The sequence below is a fragment of the Pyrus communis genome, chromosome 1 (assembly GCF_963583255.1).
Source record: "Pyrus communis chromosome 1, drPyrComm1.1, whole genome shotgun sequence".
Classification (NCBI taxonomy): domain Eukaryota; kingdom Viridiplantae; phylum Streptophyta; class Magnoliopsida; order Rosales; family Rosaceae; genus Pyrus; species Pyrus communis.
The window spans coordinates 39,714,532-39,730,244 of NC_084803.1; the positions used below are offsets into that span (position 1 = coordinate 39,714,532).

The 15,713-nt window shown below is 36.9% G+C and overlaps 1 protein-coding gene and 1 pseudogene across 1 annotated transcript; one reads left to right on the plus strand and one right to left on the minus strand.

The window, feature by feature from the left end:
- Positions 1 to 4,185: 4,185 nt before the first annotated feature.
- LOC137727590 (uncharacterized) lies at positions 4,186 to 7,536 on the minus strand (annotated as a pseudogene).
- Positions 7,537 to 11,312: 3,776 nt separating this feature from the next.
- LOC137727600 (uncharacterized) lies at positions 11,313 to 12,341 on the plus strand. The gene is made up of 2 exons (XM_068466432.1): positions 11,313 to 11,600; positions 11,775 to 12,341. The coding sequence occupies exons 1-2, from the start codon at positions 11,313 to 11,315 to the stop codon at positions 12,339 to 12,341; spliced, it is 855 nt and encodes a 284-aa protein (XP_068322533.1).
- The last annotated feature ends 3,372 nt before the right edge of the window (positions 12,342 to 15,713 follow it).

Sequence of the window (15,713 nt, forward strand, 5' to 3'; positions counted from 1 at the left end):
GATGATATAGTGTTGATAGATGAATCAAGGAGGGATTAAATGTGAAGCTTAACCTTTGGCAGGAAATGTTGGAATCCAAAGGTCTTCTCCTAAGTAGGTCAAAGACATAGTATATGGAGTGCAAATTCAGTGGGAATAGGGCCCTAAATGAGATATGAGTGAAGATTGGAGATCAGGAAGTACAAAAGAGTGAACACTTTTGTTATCTTGAACCTATTTGCAAAAGAACAAAAAGTTTGATGGAGATCCTAACCATAGAATACAAGCTGGATGGATGAAGTGGAAGAGTTTATAAGGTATATTGTGCTACCATTGTAAGCTAATAAAGTTCAAGGGAAAGTTTTATAAGACGGCAATATGACACATTAATACTTTATTGCACGAAATGTTGGGCGATCAAGGATTGACACATGCAAAATAAAATGAGTATAGTAGAGATGAGAATGTTTCGCTGGATGTGTGAGCACGCGAGAAAGAATATGTTTAAAAACAAGGATATTTGAGGTAAAGTAGGAGTTGCCGCAATTGAAGATAAGATGAGAGAAAATCGTTTAAGGTGTTTTGGACATGTGAAACGAAGAGCAACAAATGCTCCCATTAAAAAATAAATTATGGGACAGAGGTTTAGAGTGAAAGGGGTAGATGAAGACCTAGGAAGACATGGAGTACTTGAAGCTAATGAAATACTTAGTGCAAAACCGAGCATAATAATGTTTTAGGATTCATATAACCAATCTAACTTAATAGGATACAATTTTATTATTATTGTTGTTGAGGTGTGTACATGAAACATCACCAAACTAGTTTCACCATCGATAGTGAGGCGTGAAGCCTCCACTCACAAGGTGGAAAAAAGTCTTTAATGATTGAAGGCATTCTAAATGTGACATAATTCTTCCATTTCTCTCAAATTCATTTCTTCTAAATATTGTATCACTGCCTAGTTTTATGCTGCTCTATAACTAGCTTGATCATGTTATAGACAATATCATGTTCAACCTACAATTCATCATTTTTCATTTTCCTCTAGAAGACCAAGGGTGGACTTAAATACAAGGCAGAGATTATGAAAATACAATTAAGTGGATTGTGATTATTGGACCCTACCAAAAAAAATGATCCGTCAATTTAACAGTCACAACAACTTTTTGGTTAATTTATATCCTAATAGAGAAGGAAGAACCCCATAATTTAACGGCTACAAAAACGTTCGCATCGTCTACGAGTTCGTACTGTATAAGAAAAATCCAAAAGCATACATCTTAAAAGTATAGTAAAAGATCAGTCTGATAAGAGTTGAGTCATGTCACATAAATATTAATTGAGATAGAAAAGCAGTCAGCCATTGAGCGCATAGTAGTAGTTTGGAAAGACAAGTTGTGCAACAATCATACACACATACTGTACATACATATATATATAGACATATACAAGCCCTTTAAAAAAAAAAAGGATCTCTATTTGCTGAAAAAAAAAAATGAATTAGGTTTGGGACCCATTCTATATCAAACTTTAATGATTTGAACTGTTTATTTTGTAAGTCTCTATTCATAGATCATCTTTGCAAAAAAATTAATTAATTTGAAACCATTTGCCTACTTAATTGTTACGATAAAATCTTAATATTTCTTAGAACATAATCTTTGTCAATTTCTTTAAATTTAATTAGGTTCTATAGTATTTCCGATTTGACTAATATTTTGCATAAATGATCTATAATGTGCAACATAAAAAATAAACAATTCCAATCATTAAAATTTGATGTGATATAAGCCTTACAACTAATCTTCGTTTTTAAAAAAATGAGAATCTATTTTTTTAAAAGTTGATGCGTCTCTTTTTTTAAAAGTTGATGCATACACATATAGCATGATTCATGAAGTACAGGTGCGTGTGTTTGCAACCGTGTGAGCAAACACGTTTGCAATGCAGGTCTGTTTGCGTCCAACTTTGTGAGTGAGTGGCGCTCGGGGTCCTCTTATCAGAATGAGATTCATGGAGGCAAATATTTATTTTTTCTTTTGGCTTGGTGGAGACTCCATGGAGATCAAAAGCAACAAGCTTTCAACAGCTTAAAGCAAATAATGGTTCTTCAAATGAAAGGGACATCGTATGTATCATGGCAAAAATGCATAGCTGTAAATTCTAAGTTGATTGGATTCGGTCATTTCCACATGATAGGGACCATCTCCAGATCCTTTTTCATCAAATCCACTTAGTTTGGGATCCGGATCGTTAGATTTTGATCAAACGGCTACAAATAGGGAGCCCCTTTAAAAATTATAATAATTGTAGCTCTTAAATCAAAATTTAACAGTTCGAATCCCGAACTAAGTGGATTTAGTGGAAAGGGATCCGGAGATGATCCCTTTCCATTTCCACAAACACCTTGCAAATTCCAATCATTCTTTGGATCTTTTCCACCAAGTCCACCAAGACACACAATTGGATCTTTGAAATTTGATCTAACGGCTGCAAACAGGAACCCACTTTAAAAGTTATAATAACTTTAACCGTTGGATCAAATTTCAACGATTCAGATTGTGTACTTTGGTGGACATCATGAAAATGATCCGTCCATTCTTTTGAGTTACCATCATTGACTGACTACTTTCCAAAATCCAAAGACGTGTCATGTTCTTAACATGAAATATAAAGGACATAAGATTGAATTTTTGACTCCACATAGTCCTTCAAGACAATAAGCTTGACTTTTTGACTCCATATAGTCCTTGAAGACAAAGTTGCTGATGTCTGTTTGTTTTTTTTTTTATTTTTTTTTATTTTTTATGGTGTAAACTAGGAATTCCTATTCCGGGCTAAGAAGCAAACAGGTACAAGAATGCCTACCACGAGGCAAACACCAAGATAGACCAACCAAGACCAAAGCAGTGAACGGTGATACAACCAACAGACACTTCAACCAAGTAAAAGTGTCACCCCAAACACTACCACAGCTAAGTTAATGAGAACACGAAAGATTATAATTACACAAGACATAAACTAACGAAGATGAAGACCTCTCGACCCACACAAAATCACATATCTCTGTAAGATCAGCAGGAGCATCCCCGCAATATTGGCTAATGTCTGTTTGGAAATGACAAAATAGGAGTAGGTATTACCGCCACTATCTCGTAACCCTATTTTTTTATTACCATCTGACATGATTATAAGTGAATGACATTTACGGTGATTCGAAAAGATAAACAAACAAACTATAGCCGCATCGGTTGGAATTTCAAAGTTGAGTTACGAATTGGTGTCTTTAGGATTATTGGACGAAATGAGTATCAAAGGTAATAAATTATTGATGTTTGACTAACCATGACATTCACAAACAGAAAACAATACACAATTATAACAATGATTACTATGTCCACAAATGAAGCACTGATGAGCCCAAGCAATGGTGGTTTAAATTTAAATGGGTTGAAAATCATACCACATGAGAATTTTACATGCATTCCACTTTCACAGTCCAGACTCAATCTAGAAATGCTACTTGATTCATTGAGAAATAGATAGCAGCAAGAAATGTGCAACTTGATTCGTTGAGAAATAGATAGCAGGAAGACATAGTAAAGTAATTAAAAAACTTGACACCAAGCACTTTTGTTTTTCTCTGATGAATGTCACGACTAACGAGTGTGTTCTATACTATAAGTCTCAAAAAAGAGAATCACACCCATTGTAAATTGTAACATACTCGCCGTTGTCATCTACTCGTTTGGTTTAGATTCCACGGACACGTTGAAAACCCCCTCACAAACACCCTAATTTGAGCCCTTCGCATTGATGAGTGGTTTGGGCTCATTCAGCCAAGTTGGATGGAATTGAGTATCAACATTACTACTCCTACAAGAACTCTTTCATGCACAACCGAAAGGTATGTGGTGTTGAATTAAACATGGTAAAATACCAAAAATATATATGATAATATTTGGAAATTTCTTGTATATTCATTAATCTTCAAAGTGGAGTATATAGGAGTTACAATTGGTATTATATATGCACTTCGCCAATGTGGGACAACAGACTACTATTTACACTTTAACTAATATATAAATATATAACTCGCAACACTCCCCCTCAAGTTGGAGCAAAGATGTCACGCATGCCCAACTTGTTGAGCGAGTTGGAAAACACACTATTAGAAACAACCTTAGTAAGCACATCAGCAAGTCAATCTTGAGATCCTACAAACGAAAAATTAACAATTCCAGCATCCAATTTTTCCTTGATGAAATGTCGATCAATATCCACATGTTTTGTTTGATCAAGTTGCACTAGATTATGAGCAATCTCAATAATAGACTTGTTATCACAATGAAGTTTCATAACACCCTTGGGTTTAAATCCAAGATCTCTCAACATTTTTTTTCAACCACAACAACTCACATAAACCATAAGATATACCACGAAACTCAGCTTCAGCACTTGACCGAGCCACCACTTTTTGTTTCTTGCTTCTCCAAGTAACTAGATTACCACCCACAAAAGTAAAGTATCCAGATGTAGATTGCCGGTCAATGATAAAACTAGCCCAATCTGCATTTGTATACCCTTCTACATTCAAATGACCATTCTTGGAGAAAATCAAGCCTTTGCCAGGAGCCATCTTCAAGTACCTCAAAATACGGATTACTGCATCCATATGAGCTTCACTAGGTGAGTGCATAAAGTGACATACCACATTAACTGCATAAGCAATGTTAGGGCGAGTGTGAGACAAATAAATTAATCTCCCCACAAGCCTCTAATACCGTTCTTTATGAGTAGGAACTTGATCCGAAAATAAGCCCAAACAATGATTCTAGTCAATCGAAGTATCAACAAGTTTGCAATCTAACATACCTGTTTCAGCTAATAAATCAAGAACATACTTTCGTTGAGACAGAAAAATACCATGCTTGGATCGTGCAACCTCGATTTCAGAAAATACTTCAATTCACCCAATTCTTTCATCTCAAATTCAGTAGCTAGGTATTTTTGAAGGCGTTGTACCTCCTCTTGATCATCACCAGTCACTATTATGTCATCAACGTAAATAATCAATGCAGTTAGTGTACCATTTCATTGCTTTAGAAACTGAGTATTATCTGAATGACTCTAAAAATACCCAAACTTCTTCATTAAACTTGTAAACCTCCGAAACCACGCTCTAGGAGATTGTTTCAAACCATACGAAGCCTTTCGCAATCTGCACACAACACCTTTTTCAGGGGATATACCGATACCAGGTGGGAGATCTATATAAACTTCCTCCTTAAGATCACCATAAAGGAAAGCATTTTTAACATCAAACTGCAATAGGGGCTAATCCTGGTTTGCTACCAAAGAATGCAGAACACGAACAATGTTAAGTTAGGCAACAAGAGCAAAAGTCTCCTGATAGTCCACACCATATGTTTAAGTATAACCCTTAGCAACTAATCTGGCTTTGTACCGGTTAATAGAACCATATGCTTTATGCTTAATAGTGAACACATATCTACATCCAACAACTTTCTTCCGGTTTGGCAACAGAACCAAATCCCAAGTGGAATTCTTTTTCAAAGCTTCCATCTAAACATTCATGGCATAACCCACGACAAAGTATCCTGAAATTTTTTTAGAACTGATACACTAGATAGCTGAAATGTGTAAGATGCATATGGTTTGGACAAACGATGAGTAAACACATAGTTGTTGATAGGATACTTGGCTTTAGCATGCATATCAGGCTCATATTGTACTTTAGGTTTTCTACGAATAACTTGTGGAGGCAACTTATACAACAACAACAATAACAACAAAACCTTTTCCCACTAAGTGGGGTCGGCAACTGATAAGTAGAAGAATTATCACAAATTTACCTTATGTGGGTCACATTTGGTACCAAATCATTAGAAGAATCATCACTGAACGAACCATCAACAAGTAACTCCTTAGTCATACTAGCAGCAGGCAACTTGTCATCAAAGGGCAATTCGTCAGCCATTCCAACAATAGGCAACTCGTTGGGCACATTCGACGGGTCGTCAGTAAAAATAGTCTCAAGAATGATAGTTGATTGATCACCATCTATAGCTGACTGGTCAGTATCACGCAGCATAATAGGTTTCGTCCTCAACTCTGCCCGTAACATATCATTCATACAATTTCTTTGAATCTACACTTCATTTTCCCTCTCCCCCTGAAGTGGAGAGTCGAAAGAGGGCATCACAAAATACGAAACTTTCTCGTGGAATATGATGTCCGTGGTAATATAAGTTTTGTAAGTCGGAGGATGATAACACTTGCAGTCTTTTTGATTGTTAACATATTCAAGAAATACACATCGGAGAGCACAGGCATCAAGTTTACTCCGTTAATAAGAGTAGACATGCACATAAGCCACACACCCAAACACTTTCAGAGGAAGTTTGGATACAAAAACAGAATAAACATGTTTTTGTAACACATCAAATAGTGTCTGAAAATCAAGAACCCTACTTGGAACACAATTTATCAAGTACACAACAAGAAAACAAAATGCCCCCACAAATGATTAGAAACATATTTATCCAACATTAAGGAGTGAGCAACCTCCATTATTTTACGATTCTTCCGTTCGGACACACCATTTTGTTGGGATGTAAACGGGGGAGTCGTCTAGTGAATAATACCATGATCACGGAAAAAGCATGCCAAAGTGTGATTCACATATTCTCCTCCGTTATTAGACCTGAAGACCTTAACCTTGGTCTGAAGCTGAGTAGACACCATTACACAAAATTCTTGAAGAAGTAAAGGGACATCACTCTTATTCTTCATCAAGAACAACTAAGTTAATCGAGTACAATCATCAATAAAAGTAATAAACCAACAAAATCCATTAGAAGTAACCTTCGCCGGACCCCACACATCAGAATGTATCAAATCAAATGGCAAAGTAGCTCTAGAATCACTTATAGAAAAGGAAGCACGATGACTCTTAGCCATGACACATGCTTCACACTTGAACTCTGAATCACTACAAGTGCGAAACAAAGAAGGAAATAGATGCTTCATATAATTGAATAATGGATGTCCCAAACGTTGATGCCACAACCAAATTTGATGTTTGTCATCCACTTTAGCACTTAGCAATTGATAATTTTTTGAACCTGAAGTAATAGTATCCTCCATAGTTAAGATGTACAAACCCTCAATTCTTTTACCACGACCAATTATCTTCTGAGTTTGAATGTCTTGAAAATAACAATACGTGGGGTAGAAGTGAGCGGAACAATATAAGGTATCAAGTAGTTTTCCTACCGACAAAAGATTACACTTAACATCAGGAACAAGTAAAGCATGGACCAGTGATAAGGTCGGGGTGAGAGAGATGGTGCCTTCACCCTTCACAAGGGAAGATGCTCCATTTGCATTAGTAATATATGAATTACAAACATAGTCACATAACTCATCAAACACTCTAGCATCACCAATTACATGAACAGTGGCCGTACCAATTATCCATATATTTGTTCCACGAAGATGCATAACAAAACTATGATTATATTGAGCCATTTAGCTAAAATACGAACAATAAGGGCACAAAAGATACGCGGAGGAATTAAGACAATTTACCAAAACACTGTAACAAAATCACTGTTGCGGACTATTCTTGGTATTGTAGCACGGCACTATTCCTTTTTTTTTTTTTTTTTTTTTTTTGGCACAATACTAAGAAAAATGAGCACAAAATTAAAGTACATAGGTCACCAAGAGCAAACTGCTCTGATGCCATGTTGAATTAAACATTGTAAAATACCAAAAATATATACGACAATATTTGAGATTTTCTTGTATATTCAATAATCTTCAAAGTGAAATATATATATATATATATATATATATATATATATATATATATATATATAGGAGTTACAATTGATATTACATATGCACTTTGTTAATGTGAGACAACAGACTACTATTTACACTTTAACCAATATATTAATATATAACTCGCAACATGTGGCACAAAAACTCTAGCGCAATGTTTTGAGTTTATTACAATGACTTACTTGAGCATTGAAGAGTTCTTTGCAAGCAACCGACTAATGTAGGACGAAATAAAAAAGTTGAAGGACTAAAGTGAAAACACCTCATAGTAAAACTAGTTTTTTACTATGGTAGCAAATCATGTACTAAAAGTAAGCGGTTTTTTTCATTGTTACGCTTCTGAATCTAAATAATTATGTTACATTGATTTGGTGTTTGTCCAAAATGTTTTCATTGTCGTGTTCATTTAACATTATTTAAAAGATTAAGGACCAAGTTGAGACAATAATTTTTTTTAAAACCAAAGTGAAATCACCAATGCATTTAAGGGGTTAATTTTGTAATTAACTCTAAGGGGGATCAATTATGCAATTAACTCAATAAGTTAAAAGTTAGTAAATGGACTAGCTCAGCATAGCATTGGGCCTTTTTAAAGTGATCATGGACTGGCTTGGGCCTTACTATTTTTGGCTTATTTTTTGTTACGGTCATTGAAACTCGATTTTGACCCTACTTTACTCCTGTAACTCCCGCCACTTTACTCTTGAAATTCAAAATTTGCTATACTTTACCATGTTTTCATTTTGTCTATTAAATGCCTTTTAAAGTCGCTGACGTGGATGGTAAAATTGTAATATTATAGACTTATTTTTAGATATGCTCCCTGAAACTCAATTTTGATCCCGCTTTACCCCTTGAAACTCAAAAGTCGCCACTTTACTACATGAAATTCCAAATTCGCTCCATTTTGACTTGTAGATTCTCTGTCTATCTCTTCTCCCTAAAACTCAAAAGTCACCCCTTGGGACATATGTGGGACTCAACACCAAGTATGACTATGTCGCATGTACTAATAAATTTGATTATAAATCTCCACTATGCATTAACATTCAGCAATCATATAAGGATTGGAATTTTTTTGGTGTGTTGTGCCTGAGTTTCAAAGATCTAGAAAAAAAATGAAAAAGAAATTGATTAGTCTCGTGCACCCAAATCAAACTGACATAACGGAAGAAAAAAGTGTTTTGCCCCAATTACACGGATAGTAAATCAATCTTAGAGAAAGAGAGAGAGAGGGGGAGATTGGTTTGATAACTTGATAATGAGGAAGAGAAGAGGGAGTTCTCACCGGCGAGATGGGGTCAGTAGTGGTGGGGTAAACGACGCCAAGAAGTCGTTCTCTTCTTTTAGGGTTTTAGATCACCTTAATACATGTTCCTCTTCTTTCACATACGCATTTTTTAGTCCACGTCAACATATTTGATGGATTTTGAACATAATTGGCAGAATTAAGGTAATATGGAGCGAACTTTGAGTTTTATGGAGTAAAATGATGACTTTTGAGTTTTAGGGGCAAAGTGGGATGAAAGTCGAGTTCCAAAGGGGTAACTAAAAAGAATCCTATGATATTACAATTTTACCCATCCACTTTAGCAACTTTAACAGGTAACTGACATAAGAAACGGTAACATGGTAAAGTGGAGCGACTTTTGAGTTTTAGAGAATAAAGTGGCAACTTTTGAGTTACAGAGCAAAGTGGGATCAAAATTGATTTCCAAGGGTTGTAGGTAAAAATAAGCCTTTTTTTTATATGACAATATTATACACTAAAGGTAAAGAACTTGGATTAAGTCAAATAATGAGTCAACTAACAAATTGACATCAAAATCACCATGCACAAGATTTAGACCTCCTACTTACGAATAGAAAAAATACCAATGATTAAGTGGCAATAAATTCAGTCATCCTATTTGTATGAGTTTAAGCACCAAACTTATTACGTCAAAATGTGCAACACAAAACACACATTAAAACTCAATTGTTCAAAAACTTTTTAATTTTCATTAACAATGACGCATTATGAAATTCGAAATTGTGATAGAAAGTTTATACTATATATACCACCAATTAACAACTTGAAGATACAAGTCGAGTTCCAAATGGATAGTTGGCATGGAAACAATATCATAAGTAGTGTTGTTGTGCTTCCATGGCTAGATCACAAACACATATCTTCCTTCCTAAAGCTTGCCCAGAAGCTCTTCCGAGAGAAATTTTCACGTCTTTTTTTGTTCCATGCCTATAATTCTCAACTCCGTCAAGCCAAAACTTCCCGAAACATATTGTTGACCCTAAAAATTACAAAGCCTACGCGGCGCGCAGGCTGAATAACTAATAAAGTAACTAAGTCCTTCGGTTGAATGCGGGGCGTGCCAACTCGTCGGCCAAGCTCGGCCGAGGAGTAAAATTTGTTGACGTTGCGTTGAGCACATTGCTGACTTCTCTATCTTGCGATTGCTACCGAGGAAGGAACACTCTCGGTCTCTGGGTTCTAGAGCCTGAAGATAAGGCTGCTAGTTCTGCGAAGTTCACAAATCGTCAGCGCCGGATTCGGACACAGTGATTATATTTGTGAGAGTATAAGCACGTCGAATCGACACCAGACTGTACGGACACAAGTATTCAAAGGTGATGTATGTCTTGATGGTAAACGTGGTTCGGCCGTCAGAATGCCGAACTCTAAAACTCACTTGTGAGTATCCAATCATAAAATCACTCGGCGCTCAACACGCCGAATGTCATAACTCGTAACACCTTATTTCGCCGCGAAGGCTAATAAGATGACCCCTACCAATAAGGATTCGAAAACCCTTCTCGGTCGAGACTTGGATAGGTAACCAGTCAGCCTCGACGCAGTGCTGTTTATCCAAACTGAAGGTGCTCCTTGGTCGGCTGATTCTACAACAACAGTGCTGTTTATCCAAACTGAAGGTGTTTGCTGGTTGCCTCCATAGTGCTGTTTATCCAAAATAAAGGTGTGTCGGCGGAAAAAAGCAAAAGAAAAATCTCAAGATGCTTAAGAGGTTTTGCGTAGGGCAATTGTATGTTCAATTGAAGGTCCTTCTTTGTTGCATGATTTCTTGTATTTATAGCACCAACTCCTTGAGATCGACTTAACCTCCTACCCAGATTGGGAGTTCTTGTTTCATTCCGACTCTGCTTCGAACGACCCTATTCCCACTAGGACTTTGAACTCACCCATGCCTCTATCCTCACCATATATACCTTAACTTCAGTTTATGTTTTTGTAATTTGAATTCCCTTGTAATCTGTGATAATATATAACTGTAACTACATGATCTTGTAAGGTCTATATAATGAAGTAAAGAACTCACTCATCATTAACTGAGTTGAGCTTATGTAATCAGTATTAAAAACCCTAGCTTAAGTTCTTTTATGGTATCTTCGAGCTAAAGTCTAACAACAAAACAACCCAATATTTTTTTTCCTCTCTCAAAATGTCTTCCAACTCCTCTCCCATTCCCCTTCCCGTCCTACCTAATGCCTCCTATTTCATTACGATCAAACTTGATCGTACCAACTGTCCCCTCTGGCAAGCCCAGATTCTTCCTTTACTCAGGAGTCGTAATCTTGTTTCATTTGTAGAAGGAACAAGCAAGTGCCCTCGAGCATTTCTCAAAGATGCTGATGGTAATCTCACTGATGATGTCAACCCTGACTTCGAAGCATGGATCCAGCAGGATACTATGGTCATGTCTTGGGTCAACTCCTTGGTCCACCTCACTGTATTTGTTGCTTTGATTGGGAAAACTAGTATGATTCCACATGGTCAACTTTGCGTGAAAGATATGCCTTTCGGTCTATAGGCGGACTTTTCTAGCTATATAGTGAGTTAATGAATACTCACATAAGTGATTCCTCAATTTCTGAATTTTTGGATAGAATTAATTGTCTTGCAGATACTCTTTCTCTCTGGTTCTCCAGTTACAGACTCTGACATTGTTGTAATTGTTTTGAAAAACGTCAGCCCTGCTTATAAGAGTAACGTAGCCCCAGCCCAAGCTCAAGACGAGGCAATTTCCTACAGTGCTTTGGAGGCACTTCTTCTTGGTGCAGAAATGAGACAGAAGATGCACTCTGGATTTGGTAATGACAACGCACCCACTGCCTTTGCTGCTGTTCGCAATGGTAGTCGTGCACCTGGTGGCTTTCGTGGACGTGGTTCCTCCTCAAGTTTTAGGGGACGTAGTAGTCCCGATGGTGGTCGAGGTCCCTCTGCATCCCGTTCCCGCAATCCAGTCAATCCTCCTCGTGGATCTCAGTCTCACCCTAATAATGGGCATTCTCCTTCTCACTGTAATGGTAGAATTCAATGTCGAATTTGCAACAGGCATGGACATTCTGCAATTAATTGCTACAATTGTCTCAACATGTCCTGCGAATGGAAAGTTCCTGCACCCAGACTTCAAGCTTTTGCTGCTGCCGGCCCTCCTATTTCTCCTAGTGCTCCAGCCATTCAGAATTAGCTCTTCGATTCTGGCACAAATACACACATCACTAATGATCCCACTCAAGTTATAAACCCTCATCCTTACAACAGTACTGATCAAGTGAATGGTGTAGACAGTGGAACAGGTTTGCAAATCTCTCACATTGGTAATTCTTGCATTTGCACACCCCAAGCCACTTTTAAATTATCTAACATGCTTATTTGCCCTAATGCATCCACAAAAGTTACTTCCATTTATAAATTTACCAATGATAACAACTGTTCCCTAACCTTATATCCCAACTCCTATGGTGTTCAGGATCTTAACACGAGGAAAATGCTTTTTCGAAGCCCGAATAGGAATGGATTCTATCCTCTTTCCAGTGCTTCATCATGCAATAAAGGAGTCTGTACATTCGTAGGTGCTAGGGTGTCCAATTCTATTTGGCACTCTAGATTAGGTCATCCATCATCCCATGTTTTAAATTGTTTAATTTCTAGAAATAAATTGCTTGTTAATGGCATTGTAACTAGTGATTTTTGTCACTCATGTCTGATGGACAAGAGTCATAAGTTACCTTTTAGTTTGTCTAGTTCTAGGTCAAATTTTCCTTTACAATTGATTCATTTGGATGTATGGACTTCACCTTCTGTCTCTATCAATGGATTTAAATATTATGTAGTCTTTATTGATGATTTTTCATGATACTCCTGGCCGTATCCATTAAAATTAAAATCCGATGTCTTTTCTACTTCTATTAATTTTAAAAAGTTGGTTGAAAACATGTTTAGCACCACTATCAAATCCTTTCAAACAGATGGTAGAAGAGAATACATTAATACCAATTTCAAAAATTTATTGATTCATCATGGTATACATCATCGTTTTGCATGCCCACATCATCCCAAACAAAATGAGGTTTTAGAACGAAAGCACCATCATATTGTTGAAACTGGACTTTCACTTCATTCATCGCTTTCATTTTGGGATGAAGAATTTTACACGGCTAATTATCTAATTAATCGTTTGCCAACTAAGGTCTTGAATGATGAGTCACCTTTTCAAAAACTTTTTCTCAAATCTCCTTAATATGATATTCTTAAAATTTTTGGTTTTGCATGTTTTCCATATCTTAAGCCATACAACTCTAATAAACTGCAGTTTAGACCAAAACGTTATGTTTTTTCTTGGTTATTCATTAAATCAACAAGGTTATAGGTGTTTACATTTGTCTACAAGTCGAGTTTTTTTGTCCCGTCATGTTGTATTCGAGGAAACAATATTTCCATATAAAGAATCCATCTCTACTCAGTCCTTCACCTTATCTACTTCCTCACCTAACACCATCATAGATATAGATCCCATCACGTCACTTTTCTAGCAATTTTTCAATCCCACTCCATCACTACCTCAACCTATCCCTCCCGTTGACACACATACACCAACCAACCCTACCCATTCTACCGACCCTAGTCATGCACCCTTACCATCTCCTACTCCAACCCTCAGTACCTTATCCTTATCCAATCCTACCACTAATCTACCTATAGATCCCATAGGATTTAATCAACCAGCGAATGCAAGTACATCAACATTAGCCTCTTCATCTCAAAGGACAATTCCTTCTACACATTCCATGGTCACTCGTGCAAATGAAGAGATTCACAAACCCAATCTCAAATATGCTTTTGTTTTAAATGTAACTAATGATGTGGTTAAGCCTACTTATTTCACACAGGCAAATAAATCCTCAAAATGGAGACAGGCTATGGCAGATGAGTTTAATGCCCTCCAACGTACTGGTACGTGGTCCTTGGTGCCATTTCATCCATCTTTGAACGTTCTCCCAAATATATGGGTGTACAAAATTAAGAGGCATTTTGATGGTTCCATACAAAGATTCAAAGCTCATCTTATGGCAAATGGTTTTCACCAACAAGCAAGGATTGACTACAGTGAGACCTTCAGTCCCATTGTCACTCATGCCATGATCGTATTTCTTCTATCCATTGCTCTACACTACAATTGGCCCATTCGTCAACTCGACGTCCAAAATGCATTTGTACATGGCTCTTTGGCAGAAGAAGTTTATATAAGACAGGCCTCATGTTTTGTTGACCTTCAGTTTCCCTCACAGTTTGTCAATTACATAATCTTTATATGGGTGCATGGTTTCAATGTTTTGCTCACCATCTTGAGGACTTGAGATTTTAGGCTTCCATGGCAGATTCCTCACTGTTTACTTTCTTCAATGGCAACACAATTATCTATCTATTAATCTATGTCTATGATATGCTAGTTATGGGCAACGATTCAAGTCATATCTCACGACTTATTACTCAACTTGGCCAAATGTTTTCAATGAAGGATCTTGGCCTGTTACATTATTTTTTGGGAATGGAAATCAAGAGAACTCCCACTGCCATGTATCTCTCTCAGTCAAAATACATTATGGACTTACTAAAGAAGACTCAAATGGCTGATGCAAAACTATTCACCACTCCTGCTGCAACTGGAAGGAAATTGATTTTATATAAGGGCGAACCATTGTTGAATGGCACAGATTTTCGAAGCGTAGTTGGCGCACTACAATATCTTCTTTTTACACGACCTGACATTGTTTTTGCAGTCAATCAGGTTTGCCAATATATGCATTCACCCACCACTAGTCACAGGGTTGCTATCAAACGTATTTTACGTTATTTAAAGGCTACACATGATCATGACATTGTGTACAAACCCAGTTCCCTTACTCTTATTGAGAAATGATTTTCATTATCTCAAAATGATAAATTACAAGAGTATTTATAGGGAAGCTAAAAGTAACAAACTAACAGACTTAAGGAAATTACAAGTGGTAATTTTCCTAACTGACTTTTGACTGTTTGTTATTACTATTATGTTGAGTTACTTGAGTAACTTTCTCTTCACACCCCCTTAAGCTAAACGGAGAAGGTTGAAGTGATAGCTTGGATCTGAGAAGAAGAAATCTTTGCCTTGGAAGTGATTGGGTATGAATGTCAGCAAGTTGATCCTGATTGCATACAAATTGGACAATCAGTAGCTTGGCAAGAACAAGCTCCCTTATGTAATGGTAATTGATTTCCACATACTTGGTGCGAGAATGGAAAACAGGGTTGGAAGCAAGGGCAATCACTGAAACATTATTACACCAAATTTGAGGAAGAGAAGGCAGCTTGAAACCAATATATGTGAATAGTTTGCAGATCCATGTCAATTCAGCAGCAGTATATGCCAAGGACCGATATTTAGCTTTGGTGGATGAACGAGCAACAGTGTGTTGCTTCTTGGCACTCCAACTAATGTTGGATGGTCCAAGAAAGATACAAAAACCCCCAGTCGAGCGTCTATCCCATGAGCACCCTGCCTAATCAACATCAGAATATG